General features: G+C 45.7%; 3 protein-coding genes across 3 annotated transcripts; 1 reads left to right on the forward strand and 2 right to left on the reverse strand.

Moving 5' to 3' along the window:
- Window positions 1-257: 257 nt before the first annotated feature.
- Window positions 258-545, reverse strand: PG997_006245 (uncharacterized protein; the record flags this gene model as incomplete). The annotated part of the gene is made up of 1 exon (XM_066810560.1): window positions 258-545. The coding sequence occupies one exon, from the start codon at window positions 543-545 to the stop codon at window positions 258-260; it is 288 nt and encodes a 95-aa protein (XP_066669483.1).
- An 8,326-nt stretch (window positions 546-8,871) lies between these two features.
- On the reverse strand, window positions 8,872-9,515 carry PG997_006246 (uncharacterized protein; the record flags this gene model as incomplete). Its single annotated transcript, XM_066810561.1, has 2 exons — window positions 8,872-9,072; window positions 9,120-9,515. 2 exons carry the CDS (start codon window positions 9,513-9,515, stop codon window positions 8,872-8,874), a joined length of 597 nt encoding a protein of 198 aa, XP_066669484.1.
- A 518-nt stretch (window positions 9,516-10,033) lies between these two features.
- Window positions 10,034-13,026, forward strand: PG997_006247 (NADH-ubiquinone oxidoreductase; the record flags this gene model as incomplete). Its single annotated transcript, XM_066810562.1, has 4 exons — window positions 10,034-10,402; window positions 10,478-11,465; window positions 11,518-11,683; window positions 12,705-13,026. 4 exons carry the CDS (start codon window positions 10,034-10,036, stop codon window positions 13,024-13,026), a joined length of 1,845 nt encoding a protein of 614 aa, XP_066669485.1.
- Window positions 13,027-19,603: the final 6,577 nt, after the last annotated feature.

Genomic DNA, 19,603 nt, shown 5'->3' on the forward strand with positions numbered 1-19,603 from the left:
GTGTGTATGTGTATGTACGCCACGCCACGGCATCCATGCATGCATGCGGCCGTGAATTGGCAATGGCCATGAAAATCCCAAGCTGCAACTCGCCAGCGACGATGCCCTTTAACCGTCTTGCCTTCGGCCTTGCACGAATAGAAAAATTGGCTGAGAGCTGAAGGCCTATTTTATCTCTACACCGACTTTCAAAGAAACAAGCCGTACGGTGGTGATAGCCCGCAGCCGGGGGCGAAGAGACCGCAGCTGCCGTCTACCTACAGCGATGGACCTTGTTCACCCCAGAATACTTTTATGCCGTCCATGGTTGTGCGCTTGATACTATCGCTTCTCATCCCATCATGATACACATCGGTCGGCAGGTATGCGCTGGATGTAGGCAGGCCGTCCGCACCGTTGATATCGACATCGACATCGACATCGACATCGACAGCGGGATAGGCGCGGAAAAATTGGCTGCCAAGCGGATCGGTCTGCCAATGGCCCAAGCACAGAGAGGAGAGACCGACACGGGGACCGTGAGTGGCTCTCCGGCGTGCCTCCATTATCGCGTCGCTTAATTTACTTCACCGTATCACGTTCTTTTAGTTGATTCCATTTCTTCCTTCGCGAAACAGCTCATCTGGGTGGCCGCGCGGCGATCGGTCAAGCGATGGCTGGCCGGCCCCATTTCCATTCAGCTGTTGGCCCAGATCGAAAGTTTCATCTCGATATTGACATCGGTTGACACCGCCATGGCTCGTATCCACGCGCAACGGCCGGAGACAATACCACCGACACACCATCTTCAATCTCAATCAACCCCCCTCTGTCATCATATATTGATTCTAACGGGTGGCGCTGACGTGAGGGGATGGAGCCAACCAGCAGCGAATTTGGTGCTACGTCGGAGGTTTCTTAGAGTGTGGAAATCGGGCTTTGCAACGGCCACTTATGTCCCATTGTCCAGTAAGAGGCCTGCATCTGGCCGGTGAATTGGTCGCTGTGAACTTGTGAAGGGGTGGTGACTTTTTCGCTTCAGCTTCCGGCTAGGCCAAAGGTGTCAGGCTGGTGCAAAGGCTGCAAGCTCATTGGGCCACAGCCTCCAGGCCCCTTTGGGGGTGCCATAGGCCCATAGGACATAGGGCCCTCCATCCTGCCCGTCCACTTATCTTGCTGGTGAGGATTGCATGCAGAGAACAGAGAAGTCGAAGCAGGTTGTTTGAGGTGAAATCTGCCGCTTGTGATTGGCCGGCCCGTTGCAACCGTTTACGCAACGATGTATCTGCTGTGCCTGAATATCCCGATTTTTTCCTTGTTTTCGCGCACTCCAGCATCCTATCCATCCTCGTTCCGCAATGTGGTAAGAACGGTCCTTGCTGATCGGTCCTTTTTCGCGTACGTACCATGTCGGCATGGCTCGGTACCACAGTACTTTGGAGGTTTTTGGCAGCGCGTGGGCGTGTGGGCTACCTGCCTAGCCTACTTAAGTACTTACCGGGCCTAGGGAACCACCCCCTGGCCCCCTGGCCCCCCCAGCATTGCCGGTTCAACTGTGGTCCGGCCCCTCGGTTCTTTTCTAGTGGCCTAGTTTGCTCGATTCTGATTGTTCCAACAAGTCCAGACGATTGAATTTAGGGCGCCCCCGCTCTCTCCCCACATCCTTCTAGAAGCCTTCCACGAGCTCTCTTGGCTCTATTGGCAGCTAGGCCCGATGCGGCAGGCCCAGCCACTGCAGGTCGGACCTTGCACCGCCCAGGCTAAGCCAAGCTGCCCTCCCAAGCGCCCTCCCAAGCCAGCTACCAGCCTGCCAGCGGTCATTTACCCGTCAAGTGCATGGCGGCGATTCAATCACGCGCGCACACACACAATCTCTCTCTATCCAGGTGCAACCAGGCACACGAGACCCACCCTTGGGCTCGAGGCTGGAGTTATACGCATCACAATCCAAGCCTCAGGGAACCAGGACTCCAGAAAGCCGCCGAGAGATGACAAATGGATACTCTGCAGGTTCGTCTGACCTATCTTGCTCGTTCTATTCATTCATGCATGCCGGGTTTTGTGAGCAGCATAAAACCTTTTTTTTTCTGATCAAGGGGGAGGGATTAGCCACGGGCGCGTGTGCTACAGGTTGGTTGACGAAGAAGAAAAAAACCTTTTCCCCACGCGTGACGAAACCCCATGTACAGGTGTGGCGCTCGGCAATGAGGGGTTTCCTGAGGGGTAAACGTTCATGCCTCTGTGTGTAGTGGTTGTGTGGTTGTGTAACACACCTCCCCAACGCCCTGAATATCGCATGCTGATCTCAGTATGTTCTAGGTCACACAAAAACTCCATTTCGTTGAATTGTATCGCCATTCCATCATTGCCCGTGTTCGGTACCCCGTCCCTCCCCTCGGGGATACAGTCTACAGGCAAAGTAGTAAGTGCTTTGATTGGAGGCAGCCCTTCTTCTAGCCCTTCGACCTGTCAGAAGATCCCACGGCTACTTAGACCTAGTCAGCATCCCGGTCAAATGATAGCCGCGCAATTGATGCTGTTCCTGCTAAAATGGACAAAGGGGATTTTTCTTATGTCCAGGTCTGGATTGGGTATTGGCGATTTTGAAACCACGTGCGGCCGCCAGTAGATGAAGCTAGCGGCGGCGTGTGTTCCGACAATCAAATGAATGGAAGTGGCCAGGCCCCCGCGGCCGCCGCTTTCTTGCTACGGCCTACTCTACTCGGTGACAATGCACGGTTATGCTATGCTATTGATTAGGTAGCGGCCCAGGTAATTTCGCGGAACCTGCACCTTCCAGCCCCCATTGCTTCGCTACCTTTTATGTGGTCGTGCCGGATGGTAGGCTATGCATTGTCGTATCCATCTGAATGCCTACTTATGGAAGAGGCAGTATACAGCTACCATATCTCTCTTGTTAGATATGCTGTGTTTTATCATTTTATGTAGCCGTGCGTTTGTGATGCGCAATAAATAAGAACAGGATCGGCAACGGGGAGGTTATCCGGCTGCTGTGTGAGTGTGGTGTGGTTGCGTTACATTTTGCGGCTGTAAGAGTTCAGGCCTATCTGCCGGACGACCTAGACTTTTGAGGCTCGTTGGAACATCACGCCGTCATCATGCATTACCCAGACATGCGATGTGTGCGTGTGTGTGGCAGGTAGCAGTATACCTACTACTACGGTGGTATGGGTCGTCAAGAGAGCGGGGGGTTCGTAACGCATCTACCAAATCGTTTGCTGCTCTCAATGTGTCTTTCCCGCTTTGAACAGAGAATGCAGTTTCATTATTTTGTTCTTCCTTGGATTTGGATCTGCATCCTGCTACTCCGAGTTCTCGGTGGATAATGCAAGCCGCCTTGCGTGTTCTACGTTACATAACTAGGTTCGATAGTGGTGGTACAAGTGCGGGAGAGAGAAAGAAAAAGTACGGCAGTTTGATTTTATTGGTTTGATCGCTTATTATCATTTATCGTTTATTATTTTTCTACATGTAGCTTTTCTCGGCCTCTCCTCCTTGCTCGAGTTTTCCGTCCACAATGGGCTCCATTTTCCTGTCTCCGCTAGCTCGCACGCTTATAGAATATGTGGGCTCGTTACCCGCGCCCAGCCAGATCGCGCATGCGGGTACCAAACCTCCATGAGCCGGCCGGATGTATGCAGTCGGTCATCGTCTCGGTGGCGGCAGCGCGGGACGAGATGAAGCGCGTGACACAACACGGGAATGGGACATGGAAAAGGAATTAGGAGAGGCGATGACCATGCGTGGTGGATGACGCTCCGAGCGTGTCGCCAGCGCGTCCAACTACATACTCGGGGAAACACTTTGCGGTGACTCCTTTCGCAGGAAGAAGCTACAGTTGGAAAAGCATCGCCTGCTTCCTAAACTCTCATATCGCTTCTTCTTCTAGCTCCGGTGGTGGCTTTTTTTGTTCCTGCTTACATGAGAGAGGGCCGCACGAGGGCACATGAGTCTTCATCTTTTCCCCCTTGCTCTCATGTGCTGCAACGCCAAAGCCTGGGGCAAGGAGGAAGGGGGCCCTCACTTGCAGGAGAAGAGAGTTTTCTGGGGTAAGAAAGCCAGAGAAGCTACGCCATGCCGCAGGCGACGAACGGTAGGGGTAACACAATGCAATATAGGTATTAGCGCTTTTGTCACAAGCAGCTCGTGATGGCCATGGGCGGGAGCAAGTAAGATACATATGGTGGATCATATCGAAGAGACCAAGCCGACGGCCGGACGCCTCAAAAACGTTGGCTCCTGGCTCGTGAGCTCTTGTGTTACTCCCCGATCAGGCGAGTATTCTCGAATTGGTGTGACTCGTGCAATTGAAGAGAAAAGATTGACAAGTCACGGCCATTCGGCAATAGAGTCACGGCCGTAGATATCCGCACGTCCGGCCGCCCTTGGTCAGGGGAGGCGGTTTCATCGGTACGCTAGCCGACGGAAGGCGTCGTGTCGTGGTAGTGAGTAGACAGCCTCGCCGTGGCATGGTTTGAAGCTTGTCATTTGAGCAGCATGTGAGCGTCAGCAGCCGGGTACCCTGTATACTGCCTCATGCAGTCTATATGGTTATACACTTTCGAGGCTCCTCGCCTAGCTCCTAGATGGTCGAGAGCCTGCAGGAACCACCCACCGAGTGACAAAACCCCTCCGGAGGAATGAGACAATGTCGGTGCTTTGGGGTGTGGCATAGTGCATTTCCAATTCCTGCTGTAGAATCAACGCACAGGGCATGAGACCGTCATTCCCCCTCTTTTCGCCCATGCAAGGTACACAGGAAGCCACTGGCCCCCTCAGCTGACGGGTGATCGAGCAAGGTTATATAGCGCGATCAGGTGAATCCGGGGAAGCAAACCGGGCAGAAGCATGGATTGGGGGGTGAGAAAAGAGAAACAATAAGCTTACCAGGTCATAAGTACCTCGCAGCGTCAGAAAAGAAACGGCCGCGAACTCAAATAATATACCCGGAACAGGGCGAAGAAAGGGACGTTGGGAGAGAAAATAAAACGAAAACAATTACAGATCAATTCCAGTCAATTTTATCTCCTGCGCCTTTATTCCTCCTCGTCCCCCCTGGGGCGAGCACACATACCCCGATCACCAATGCATGTGGATGCACGCCGGGATCGATCCCCGGGCCGAAGGAAAAAGCAAGTCGTAATGCACCAATGGCGAACCTACCCGTTTCGAACGGGCACTGAGATGCTGCTGCTATGCATTTATGCAGGTGAGAAATAGGGGCTGCCTCCTTAGCGGTCCATCGAGGCTCTGGAGGGCTCTGGTGATCATGGTTAAGGGCAACGACGATGTCATGAATTACCTACCAGAAGATCACCACCTTCCCCATGGGGGCGGAAGAAGAAACCAACAGTATCTACGTATAGTCCCCTCATTTTGCGTGATGATAGACACACACGGGACGGTGAAGGCACACTGTTCTCTGGCAACACGGCCGGCACAGCGAAGGTGGTTTCGCTTTCCCCATCCACACTCCTCCTCGCGCTTCTTCTTTCTCCTGGGGCCACTGAAGTCATTGCGTCTTCTATTGATACTTCTCCTGAACCTAGTATCCGAACCACCAGCCTTGTGGAACGCCACGAGGCGGGTCGATGATGATGCTGTCTGGCGTGGCTCATGGTTATGATCTCGACGGGAACGATACCCGAGAGAGAACTGTGAGATACTGCTACGACGAAGTGGAATCGCAAGGGCTGCAGAGAATGCTTGCTTCTTCTTCTTTTTCGATCATCCCAAACCCGCAGGATGTGGCGTTCTTGCCCGAGTCCCCGGGGTCTGGGTGATTGGACAAGATCGTCTGGAGACGAGGGAGCCAACGTCTCGATTCAATCATATTTGGGGCCTAAGGGAGCAGTAGCAAAGACGACGTGTGTCGATCCGGCAGTTTTCCCTTCTTCCCCGCGAAGCCGCATCTCTTAATCTGGATGGGGTGGTGGGTTAGTGATACACGCAGCGAGGAGCGCGCGCCAGATGGACAGGTCTCAGATTGGAATTGTCCCTGCATGAGTTCGAGGGTACTGCAGCTCATGATGATAGATCGTCATTGGGTGCGGCGGATGTCGGCGATGTCTAGGCCACCCTTTGATGGAAGATGGGTATATTACCGTGTCTGGGCTATTCAATGCGTTGCCGGTGGGCACAGCTCTGATCCAGTCTCGGAGCCATGCGGTTGTTGCCATTGAGTGTTGAGAAAATGACTACTTACATTTGTGTCTTGCCAAAAGTCGTCGACAGCGAAACAGGGGTCTAGGAGCTACGCTCATGTTCGCCTGCACATCTGGAACACCCCCAAGTCAATAGATCGTCGTGGGGATCCGGCTAGATCGCCCGATATCCATTCGGGACCAACCCCGAGCGTTGGGAAACCGAGACCAGATCTCAGCTTCATTAGGCTTAGCTGTTGGCTATCGTCTTGGGCCCCTGCGGTGGCGGCAGGTTATCGGCACGCTTGCTTTTTCTGCCCCCATTTGTCTGCTAACGAAAAGGAGCCCCCAATATAGGATCCCTATATGTAAGGCATTGAGAGACCTGGGGGTAGCAAGTGATGGGCTGGCTTACACATTCACGTGGAATCTGATATCATCGAGCCAATAGTGTCGATCCAGCAGCAGGACTTTGGTTATGGCCACGTGAGGGCTCTCGAACTGGTAGGATAGTGAGTAATTGTTGAGATTTCATGTTTCGGCTGTTATGGGTCATTCATATTGTCGATAGATTTGAGCACTCTGATATGACAGCCGTGTCTTGATCCATACGACATAGAAGCGGGTTGTGGTACATGTCTGGAGCGCGAAAGTATTGGTTGCTGGGACAGGCAGGCATACGGAGAGGGCCATATTCCCTCGATAGAATAGCGTGAGGCTGTACACGTTATATTCGTACTGCGGGCTCAGAACGGAGGCCGAATGATGGAAAGAATGCTTGACGGCTTGCAAATACAGCTAGTGAAGATATGTCATTCGATTGCTGATACCTAGTATGTAAAAGTATAGTCAGAGCTGGATGTGCTGCCTTGGCCCATCTTATAGCAGGCTCCAACCTGCATAGCAAAAAGGGGGTAATAACGGTTATTCCCAGTATACACCTGGGCATGCGTGTTCGTTCGCTCCCACGGGGGCGGCCATCTGCTGGCTCGTTTGGATGTATGCCCGATATAGAAACTGGTTGCTAATGAGGCTAATGACCATAATGAACGAGGCTCTTTAGACTACAAATGGGACAAGGAATGTAAATGGTCCGCTACGGGGGAAAATGAGGAGAGCCTCGATTCTCAAGCGCCTGCTATTATAGTTTCTGGAAAAATAAGGGGCTACTTCGCAGTGGTTTTCATAATACAGACAGCCTGTAGAGACCCAACTTACATCTTGTCACTAAATGAGCCAATTGTGATGCCCACAGCCCAGGCCGGGAGTCATCAACTGAGCGATTCCAATCCTGCGTGTTCCATCATCATATCATGAGAGCCAACGGCCCCTGTCCCATCTCTAAAGTCGTTAAATCTATCGAGGGCGACTACACTCCAAGGAATGGTACTTTCCACGTCAACACGTGCCTTGGGCAGGTGTTTAACCGCGAGCCCGAATAAGCTATGCCTGGTTGTTGGCCTTGATGAGATATATACCAATGTGGGAATGTCGGCTTCTGCCCTAGTAATATGTTCAACACTTGGAAGCAACCTGAGAGCACACCTCAGGCTGGCAATGGGAATGAAGATTTCAAGTATTCTGCCGAGCAGGAAGCTCGCGCTCGTAACATAGGGGTATCTGGGACTAGTAAGCACCTATGTCAACCTTGCCATGGGCCATACTGTTTTCACATAAGAAAGCAAAGCACATGTTTGAGAGTCCTCACATGCTGAAATAGGGCTGAAGTTGCAGGCCAGGGGTTGGTTGTACTCTAGACATCAGTAGGATCCATGTTCTAGCATCGTATACACATTACAAGCTCTGTCCCGTATGCTACCAACGATAAACAATGAATTCGTCACAAGGCAGGATGACCTTCAAATTCTTGGGTGGTCAAGCGAGACAGTCATTATGGGTAATGGTATGTGCCGTCTTGTATTGCCATCTAATAGTCCCGAGATTGCTCGGCTGTGGCCATGTTATCGTTGACATTGGTCATCTTACTTGTGCACAAAGTTCGTCACCCGATGAATCTCGGTGCACGCTGGACAAAAACCCTTGGTTCGCGGCCGTCCTAATGCTCTCCGCCTGGTTCAGGGAGGAGATGTGTCTACCCCTCAAAGGGTTCCTCTCCATCTCGCGAAAAAAGTATGTTTGTCCCCTTCGGTACCTCGGATGAACGATTAGATAATCGGAAGGCATTTGTTCAATTTCCAGAACATTGGCGGGCGTTCCCCTTATCAACCACTTGAGTGGCATCTGGAGCACGAATGCATGTAGTCAGACATGCCCCGACAAACTGTTGACTGTGCGCCCGGAGCCAACGCTTCGTGTGATGGCCCCCAGGCTGTCCACGTATTGCAAACCAAAGCGGGCCAGACAGGGGAAACCTCCCAAAGCTCTTCTGGCCCCTCTACAGGGGCACAATAGCCGCAGTGCTGCCCGAGGTAATAAGCACAAGCATGTCACATAGGTCAATGACCCGGTAGCCCATGTAAGCGTAGACTGCGCAGCAAACACATCGCATCCCACCGAACGGGATCGCTTCTTGTAGACCGCTAGATTGGACGGTCTGGCGTAGTCGACGCATGCCACATTACCCTTCCTGCGCATACAAGATTCCCCCTATTCCGCGGGGCAGAAGGCCTTTTGTATTGGCCAAGTCTACAGGCGAATTGCAGTTTGGGTCGCGATTCAGAATACAGACGGATAACAGACGGTATTGCAGAGGCTCTCTGGGATTACCTCATTCTTTGAAACGATTGATGTTGGTAGGTATCAACCTTCTCATAACGTCGATCTGGCGTGCTTGGGCCTTGTTCTTCAAATCGGTAACGCCTCGTTTGTCAGTACGTCGGGTGCCGTTCGAATAGAGGACCGTGTAATCGGGCAACTGCTCTCCCGGTTGGATCACACTCCTCGCCGTGATTGTGCAGTGCTGGTAATACTATTAGCTGCTTCCAAATATTGAATCGTAAGCGTGGCACACCACACCTTTCCAAGCTTTGCGCCCCTTCCTATTCTGGAGCCCACTCCTATCAGACATCCCTCGCCGATGGTAGTACATCCAGACTCGATGACAGCAGCGACCTCGACGGTGACGTAGTCCTCGAGCGTCACGCCGAATTCGCCCTTTGTAGGATCAGCAGAAGGCGCACCGATTACGACGCGCTCGTGGATGATACAGCGACGGCCGATGGTGACGCGCCCATGCGACGAGTCAAGCTTGTTGCGGGGGTGGATGACGGTCTCGCTGCTGATGTTGATGGTGTGGTTTCCGGTCAGGACGGCATTGTCGTGGATGACGACCGAGGACGAGAGGTTGACAGGCGCTTTTGGGAGCTGCCCTGCCCTGGGCATCATCGAGTGCCGCTTGGTCGAGGACGACATGGTGGAGGCGGGCTGTCTGACTTCGATGGGGAATATGTAGTGCTACCGCGCTAGATAGACCAGCTCTCGAACGCTTTAGGATCGTTTGGAGATCGAGACCGAGACCGAGATCGCGACTGGGCAGTCAAGGGCATGTCGAGTCGAGTATGGAGTTATGCGAGCCAGCCATTGATCAGTGTGATCCAATCGAATTGATTGGGTGGTCAGGTTAACCTGGTAACCTGCATAAGACATGGATGAATTGCATAAAGCATAGAAGAATTGCATAAAGCACAGGCTGGGACGAATGACTAGAGGGCCAAAAATGGATGAGGTCAGCATCCTGTGGTCCAAGCTCCGACGGCCGCAGGTTTGTTCCCACCAGCAGCTTGCTGGGCCAATCACGGCCAAAGCATTTCCGAAAGTGTCCCAGAGGCGATTTCAACGACCATCTCTCTGCTCGGGTTTGAAAGAGCCTCGCCAATTGCCATTGAACTCTCCACTCTCCCGGCTCAATCGAGCGACAACAACCCCTCACGATGCTGTCAAGGACTTCGGCGCCGTCGGCCGCCTCTGCAAAGGCTTTGTCGCGCGTCGCGCTGCCTACCTGCAGCCGAATTGCCCGTCCCGCCGCCTCGACAACGCCCTCGCCCTCCCAGTCCCGAAACTTTGCGACCGTCCAAGATGGTGCCCCGAAGCGTGTCTACGGTGGTCTCAAGGACCAGGACCGCATCTTCCAGAACCTCTACGGTCGCTACCCGCCCGATCTGAAGTCCGCTAAGAAGATGGGTGACTGGCACAAGACCAAGGAGATCATCCTGAAGGGGCACGAATGGATCATCAGCGAGGTCAAGGCCTCGGGTCTGCGTGGCCGAGGAGGAGCTGGCTTTCCTTCTGGCTTGAAATGGGTATGTGCTATGCCAGCCTCCTGCTCAATGGGGCAAACCGGCTTTGATCGTGTCTAACCATCTTGCCAATTGCAGTCTTTCATGAACTTCAAGGATTGGGACAAGGATACGAAGCCGCGGTATTTGGTCGTCAACGCCGACGAAGGCGAGCCCGGTACTTGCAAGGATCGTGAAATCATGCGAAAGGACCCCCACAAGCTCCTCGAGGGCTGCCTTGTCGCTGGCCGCGCCATGAACGCCACTGCTGCCTACATCTACATCCGAGGCGAATTCGTCCAGGAGGCCGCCGTCCTTCAGCACGCCATCAACGAAGCCTACGCCGACGGTCTGATTGGCAAGAACGCCTGCGGTTCCGGATACGATTTTGACATCTACCTCCACCGAGGTGCCGGTGCCTACGTCTGTGGTGAGGAGACCTCGCTGATCGAGTCCCTCGAGGGCAAGCCTGGCAAGCCCCGTCTCAAGCCGCCGTTCCCGGCTGCTGTCGGTGTCTTTGGCTGCCCATCTACCGTGGCCAACGTCGAGACCATCGCCGTTGCCCCTACCATCTGCCGAAGAGGTGGCAGCTGGTTCGCTGGCTTTGGCCGTGAGCGCAACCAGGGCACCAAGCTGTTCTGCATTTCCGGTCACGTCAACAACCCCGTCACCGTCGAGGAGGAGATGAGCATTCCCCTTCGTGAGCTCATTGATAAGCACTGCGGCGGTGTTCGTGGCGGCTGGGACAACTTGCTTGCCGTCATCCCTGGTGGCTCTTCCACGCCCATTCTCCCCAAGAACATTTGCGATGAGCAACTGATGGACTTCGATGCTCTCAAGGACAGCCAGTCTGGTCTTGGTACTGCGGCTGTCATTGTCATGGACAAGAGCACCGACGTCGTCCGCGCTATTTCCCGGTTAAGTCACTTCTACCGTCACGAGTCTTGCGGTCAATGTACGCCGTGCCGTGAAGGCAGCAAGTGGACCGAGCAGATTATGCAGCGGTTCGAGAAGGGCCAGGGTCGCGATCGTGAGATTGACATGCTGCAAGAGCTGACCAAGCAAGTCGAGGGACACACAATCTGCGGTAAGCCAAGCCCCTTTTACTCGAGTCGAAATGGCCACTAATTATTTCACAGCTCTCGGCGAGGCTTTCGCATGGCCTATCCAAGGTCTCATCCGCCATTTCCGGCCCGAGCTGGAAGCGCGGATGCAGAAGTTCGCTGCCGAGAATGGCGGACCTGCTTTGGCTGGCGGCTGGAAGGCCGACACCCGCGCGCAAGGCAAGCTCGTTGCGCCTGGCCAGTAAGCGATAGATGCATGTGGCGATGATGAGTTGCCGAAAGAATGTACACTTTGCACGACTGCCTTGTTACTTTGTACATAATAACCCGTTTTCCTGCACAAGTCACGTATACCATGGATAGGGTCGAGCCTATACGTGCCTCCTCGTGATAGAATTCTTGTGATATTGTGCTGTGACTAATGGCATACGACCTGTTCCTACATTGAAACGCACTTGGAGAAAATAACATAGTATTGATCGAATTCCACCGTTGATGCCAGCTTCTCAGCAGTGCGAGCTAGTAAGCAATGGCTGTTTTCGAGCCGGTGGGCTCGATGCGCCTGAAAACGAAGACACTCACGGAACGGAATCTTGTAGGCCATTATTGGAATTGCACTGTCCACGGTGTTTCGTAAGGGGTATGAACAAGTGTACATGCACACTTCACTAGCGCGGGTCTATTACCTAGGTGGAAGAGACCCTGAGATCGAAGGTGGCATTTACTACTCGTCATCGACTCAGCCAGATCCCGCCTAAACTCAGAGTTCCCAGATCCACTTACAGGTAGCAGTAACACCATGACATGTACGCGTTGCTGGGCGGAAGCGATCGAGAGCTGTATTCATGACTTCATACATTTATCATCATTGATGCGCAAAGAATCTGGGGTATTAATACAGAGCTGCCTCCAGTCGGTACATTATTGAGAAAAGCCAGTCATAGGCAAACATAGCCAAAACAAAGTTACGAACTACGCCTCTTTACAATCAAACATGTTTTCAAAGATATTGCAATCTACGACTCGTTCCGCAACTCGTACTTTGGGACGAAGAAGCCAGGTATCGCGGGTTGATACGTGCAGGACGAGCAGGGCCTCCTACTCTTCACAACATAAGCCACCACCTAGCCAGGGCGGAAACAACCGAGCCATGTAAGTGATATTGAGGCTGGCCACCCTCCACACCCTCTTTAACCTCATGCACTTATATGCACACCATGTATCAACATATCGCTAACCTTGTAATGTCTTCTCCGACTTAGTGGCATAGCCCTTATCGGCCTCACACTGCCGGCGCTCTACCTCTACACCTCTCGCTCAGCATCCGGTACACACCCCACGGCGGCCGCCCAGCGCGATATCGAAGCCGGTTACAAGCGGCCGGATCTCGACCCAGCGGGCAAGGTGCGCGCCAGGAAGGAAGAGACCGCGGCGAACGGTGGACAGGCCAAGCACATGCACCCAGAGGACCACGACCCGGAGTCGTTCAAGCCGGGATTCGGGCGGCAGCATCAGCGCAAGAGGGTGGATGGGCCGCCGGATGAGCGCAATCATCAGGCGCTCAACGACAGTCAGAACATTTGAGGATTTATTCAGAACCACCGGAAGAGGAGGGAGAAGCGATAAAATGGCCAATACGATGTGTTGCTATTACAAGTGGAAGGGTGTCATGTTCTGTACTAATTGGAACGAAGTTCTATATATTAGAACGAAGTTCCATATATATTATCGAGGGTGTGATAGGGGGAGGGGGTTTTAATATTATACTAAAAACGTTAATTGCTTTTTAAATTCTTTAATTAGTTAATTTTATAGCGTCTTATATAAATAAAATATAGCGGTTTTAACTTTATTTTTTAAAGTTTATTCTCTTTTAAATAACGTGGTTTATTATTAAGCGGATTATATTACCTCTCGTATTATTTTTTAAATTAATTATATTAATTAAACTTTAACGCGTTTTATTTTTATAATAATAATGCTTAACGAGTTATTAGAATATCGAATCGTTTTAGCGATTTAAGCGACACGAGACCCTTTAAAACCTATTAGTTAAAGGGCTGCTACGAAAGCTTTTCGAGTCCTATAATCCTTTATAAGTTACCGACTCCGCGGCCGAACTCTACGACGCGAAATCGTACATAATTAACGTCGATTAAACCCGATTAAAAAAAGTGCTCCGCGAGTATATAATTAATTTAAATATTTAAGGGATACCCCTTAATTTCGCTAGTGTAAAAGATATAGTTAATTTATTTATTACGGCGCGTGGCGGCGACCGCGTTAATAAGTATTAAATTAAACGATTTATTAATCGTAACCCGGATTTAAAGATTAAAATAAATCGTTAATATAATTATTAAAAGGTTTTTTATAAAGATTTTAAAGTTATTTTTATTTAGTTTATATTAATTACGAATATAAAGGCGAAATATAAGATCGTCGACGAAAATATTTAAAATTTCGACGAGACCGGTTTTATAATAGGTATAATCGGGTTAATACTTATCGTAATACGCGCTAAGCGGCGTAGAAAGGCGAAATCGGTTTAGTTTAATAATTAAGAATGGGTAACGGCGATTAAATATATTAATTTATAGGGCTAGTGTATTTTACCGTTTTTAATCGTTTAAAGTTAATATTACCTCGCGAACTAGTCTCGCGAAACCGATTTACTAGGCGATTAAGTAATTAAGCTAATTTTTAATAGTTAAACTAATAACGAAATAAGCTTAAACTAAATTAAACACTTTAATAAATATATTAAAACGTATATAAAAGGTCCTTATTACCTTTTAATTTTCGATAGCCACGAGAGTTATATTTTAGCCGATTTTAAAGTATATTACTAAAATAATAACATTATTATATTCGGTATACTTCTTTATTTATTTCACCTATTTTAATTACTCGATATAGTATTTTATTCGCTTTTAAAGCGTATTTATTCGAAAGAAATCGAGTTATTTATTAAGGTTTTAATAAATTATATTATAAAACTCGAGTTCTTTATTACGTTTAAAGCTATATATTTCGTTATTTTTATAAAAATTAATATTAAATTTAAATTTAACGTATTCGATTTAGTACTTTTATAATTCGAACGAGGTAATTAATAAGCTAAATATACGTCTCTGAACGTTTATATTTAACTTATCCCGTTCGGGGACGGCTAGTATTTACGACTTTTAAACGCTGTTTAATCTTTAATAAATAATTAAACACTTTATTTATATTAAAAAAAGGTATTTATTTATTAAAGAAGCTTTTTAACGCCGATTTTAAATACGGTAAATTAAATAGCGAAGGGTATAATTAAAATAGTTTATAAAATAACTTTTATATATAATCGAATACGTACTTTTAAAAGAGGTTAATTTAGCTTTTTCGAAGCGCCGGAGAATTAAAAAGTTACGAGTCTAGTTTAAAAAAGCCCTTACGATTAAAGAATCTCGAAGGCTACAGAACGAAAAGGTAAAAGGAAAGCGGCCAGCGATTAATAAAAGCGAAAATAGTAATTTATTAAAAAGGCGCGCGACGAGCGGCAGGCGTTATAATATTTACGGCGAGATAAGTTATAATACGCGAACATGTATAAAAAATATAAAATCGAGTAATAAATCGAATAGCGAGTAATTTTAATTAATTTAAAACGTTATAATTAAATTAATTTATATAGAGGTATTAAAATATAAAAAAAGTAATACGGGAAGTAATATAATTCGCTTAACGTGGTTTATTACTAAGCGCATTATATTACCGAGCGCATTACTTTTTTAATTATTTATACTAATTAAACTTTAACGCGTTTTATCTTTATAATTATAATATTTAATTAATTATTAAAATATCGAATCGTTTTAACGATTTAAGCGACACGAAACCTTTTAAAACTTATTAATTAAAAGGCTACTACGAAAGCTTTTTAAGTCTTATAAGCCTTTATAAATTACCGACTCCACGGTCGAACTTTATAACACGATACCCGACCGAACGGATTAAAATTAAATCTAATTAAAGAGAAAGTATTTTCGAAATATATAATTAATATAAATACCCGAGGGATGTCTCTTAATTTAGCTAGTGTAGTAAATATAGCTACTCTGCTCACCGGGTTACGCGGCGGCGACCTCGTCGATAAGCACTGGGCTAAACGCTTTATCGACCGTAACCCGGATTTAAAGATTAAATTAAATCGTTAATATAATTATTAAAAGGCTTTTTACGAAAATTTTAAGGTTATTTTTACCTAGTTTACGCTAGTTACGAATATAAAAACTAAATACGGCGTCCTCGACGAAGACCTTTAAAATTTCGACGAGACCGGCTTTATAATAAATATAATCGGGTTAATACTCGTCGTAATACGCGCCGATCGGCGTAAAAAAACTAAATCGGTCTAGCTTAATAATCGGGAATAAATAACGGCTATTAAATATATTAATTCGTAAAACTATTATATCTCGCCGTTTTTAATCGTTTAAAGTTAATATTACCTCGCGAACTAGTTTCGCGAAACCGACTTACCGGGTAATTAAGTAATTAAACCGACCGCGAATAATTAAACCGATAACGAGATAAGCTTAAATTAAATTAAACACTTCGATAAGTATATTAAAACGCTAAAAAAGGTCGTTACCGCCTCTTAATTATCGATAGTTATAAGAGCTATATTTCGGCCGAATTCGAAGTATATTATTAAAATAACGACATTATTACACTTAGTATACCTTTTTATTTATCGCACTTACTTTAATTACTTAATATAGCACTTTATTCGCCTTTAAAGCGTATTTATTCGAAAAAAATCGAGCTATTTATTAAGGCCTCGATAAATTATATTACGAAACTCGAGTTTTTTATCGCTTTTAAAGCCGCGTATTTCGCTGTTTTTACGGAAAATAATATTAAATCCGGATTTAACGCCTCTAGTTTAATCCCTTATAATTTAAACGAAGTAATTAATAAGCTAAATATACGTTTTTATACGCTTATACTTATTTCGTTACGTTCGGGAACCTTTAGTAGCTACGACCTTAAAACGCCGTCTAATTTTTAATAAACGACGAAACACTTTTTTTTATTAAAAGTAAAGTCTTTACTTATTAAAAAAGCTCTCCGACGTTAATCTATAAAACTATAAACTAAATAACGAAAAGTATAAACCGAATAGCCTATAAAATAACTATTATATATAAATAAGTTTATACTCTTTAAAATGCTAATCTAGCTTTTTTTAAGCGCCGAAAAGCTAAAAAATCGCGAGTTTAACTTAAAAGAGCCCTTACTATTAAAGAATCTTAAAAGCTACAAGATAAAAAGGTAAAAAAAAAGCGTTTAGCGATTAATAAAGGCGATAATAAAAGTTTATTAAAAAGGCGCGCGACGGGCGCTAAGCGCTATGGCATTTACGGCGAAACTAGCTATAATGCGTAAATATATAAAAAAGAGGTAAAATTAAGTAACGATTTAAATAGCGAGTAATTTTAATTAATTTAATACGTTATAATTAAATTAATTTATATAAAAGTATTAAAATATAAAAAAGTAATACGCTTAATAATATAATACGCTCGGTAATAAACTACGTTAATAATAAACCACGTTATACTTTTTTTAAAAAATAAAAGAATTAATAATAAATAACGTGGTTTATTATTACGTAACGCATATTACTTAGCGACGCACTTTTTTCACTTTTCGACTTTTTTATATAAATTAATTTAATTATAACGCTTAAAATTAATTAAAACTACTCGTTATTCGATTCTTCGCTTAATTTTATATTTTTTTATATATTCGCGCATTGTGGCCTATCTCGCCGTAAATACTACAACGCCTGCCGCTCGTCGCGCGCCTCTTTAATAAACTACTATTTTCACTTTTATCGGGCGCTAAACGCTTCCCTTTTGCTTTTTAGTCCTGTAAGAGACAATAATAAAAGTTAAAACAAAATTTTTAAAAATAACTCTTCTATACCGGCCTTTACGAGCCTATAAATTCGGTTATTAGGCTACCTAGCTCCTTATTACGCTCCGAGCCTACTTTGGGCTCGGCGCGGCGCCGGCGCAGCCGTTAGTGGTCGGAAGTCCGCTTCTTAGCGCTTTTCGCGGCTTACTATGGCCTCCCGAAAGCCCCAGCAGTAGCCGAACTTAGGCAAGACCGCAGACAGCATATCGGCACACGCCCACGCCTTTACAAAAGAGCTTACTATTCTATAGCAGGCTATTAAAGACCGGCAGCGAGGCGACAACCCCGTAGGCGTGCCGTCGAACCGGCTGCTACCCTTATACGCCTCTATTTAAGCGTTTCTAGAAAAGTTTTTCGCGAATCCGGGGTTTAAGCTTAAGAGACCCACTTAAACGAAATCGCCGCCGTTTAAAAACACTAAGCTAAATAAATCGCGAGCTTTACGAAAACCGTTAAGATTATCGCTATAACGGTTTTAAATTAATTATAAAATAACCCGTTACCGGGTAACTTATAAAATAACCCGGCACAGGGTAACCGCTTATAAGCGGTGGTAACTCGAAGGGTAGAGCCCCCTCCGGCTATTAAGGCGGTCCGCACTTAAAGCTCGGCCACCGGTGTTACTTACCGAGAGTATATCACGAAAATAACCGAAAAGGAAACTATTATAAAGTTATATACTTCTTCGAGGGACGACGAAAAAACTATTAAATCTTAATTATAAAATATATTAATTAAAAACCTTAAAGCCCTTATTAAATATATTAATAACGTTATTATTTAAATAGCCGTTAAATCCCTTATATTTTTAAAGAGCTCGGAGAACGTCGAAATAATAAACGCCTTTAATAGCCCCCCGAAAAGGCCGGCATTTTTAAAACCGTACAGCGGCATTTAAATAAATAACGCCGTATTTTTTAAATCTAAGGATATTTAAGTATATATAGCTTTCGTAGCCTAGGCGAAACTATTAATTAAGCACGCCGATTAATAAAAAAAATACGTAAGAAATAAAATAACCGTAATTATTTTAATATACGAGGTAATTATTTACGGTATTCCCTCGGCTTTTTTTTAACCCTTTTAAAACCTTTAAAATAGCCGCATAATTATAAACTTTAAACACCGAGATTCTCTTAATAAATAAAATCACTTATATAAGTTAATTAATAAAAGAAAGGGCTATTAAGTTTATAAGCTTTATTATCGTCGAATTTAATCGCCTCGAGTTTATAAACCGGCTAATTTACGTAAAATATTTATAATTTAACGAAACTTATAACGTTAAACATTATAATAAAACTTATAAAATTAAATAATATCTTTAATATTAAAAATACGGCTATATTATTACTTAATACGTAATTACTTATAATACTTACGATTATTATTTAAACCCTCACGATACGAAAAAATACCCCGTTCGCTTTTTTTTATAACGTTTCGAAATATATTAACTGCCGTAATTAATATAATAACTAAAGTTTTTAATACGAATATTAAAAACGAAAGCGTTAAAAAGTTATTAAGGCCTTAAAAAATAAAACTATTTATTAGCTTATTATAAAAATATTAACGTTATTATTAATATTAACACTAACGCTAATATTAGCACCGGCACCGGCTTTAATTATTACCGCCACTTTTATTAACACTATTAAAACGTAAGGGCTACCCCCGTTATAGGCCTTTAAAAAATAACTATCGTTAATTACGCCGGCGTTAACACCGGCTTATATAACCACCGTTACTTTAAAACTTACCCGGGAGCCTATTTTAAAGCTTACTTTAAAGCTTACCTTAAAGTTTACTTTAAACCCGGCCGTCCTTATATACTTAATAAATTTAACCTATAATATTAACGCTTTTCTCGACGCTTTAATTAATAATACCTACTCGAGGTTACTTTTAACGTCTCTTAGTGTAATTATAGAGCCGAAAATAACGAACGAGCTTTTAATAAACCTTTTAGTTTTTATAACCCCTTTAACTCTTTAATTAAGCGTAAATAATATTAACCTTAACTTTTAAGAATAAATAGCGAATAAAAAAAACTTACCGGAAAACCGTTATAAAACTCCGGGCTAAAAATACGGTAACGAACTAGCGAAAGCTTAAACGATAAGCTCTTTACGGAAGCCCCTTCCGTGGATTTTATTAATAAAGCCCCCTAGAAAAAGCGGAAAAGAGC

The sequence above is a fragment of the Apiospora hydei genome (genome assembly GCF_038363865.1).
Source record: "Apiospora hydei strain CBS 114990 chromosome Unknown utg000005l_segment0_segment0, whole genome shotgun sequence".
NCBI lineage: Eukaryota > Fungi > Ascomycota > Sordariomycetes > Amphisphaeriales > Apiosporaceae > Apiospora > Apiospora hydei.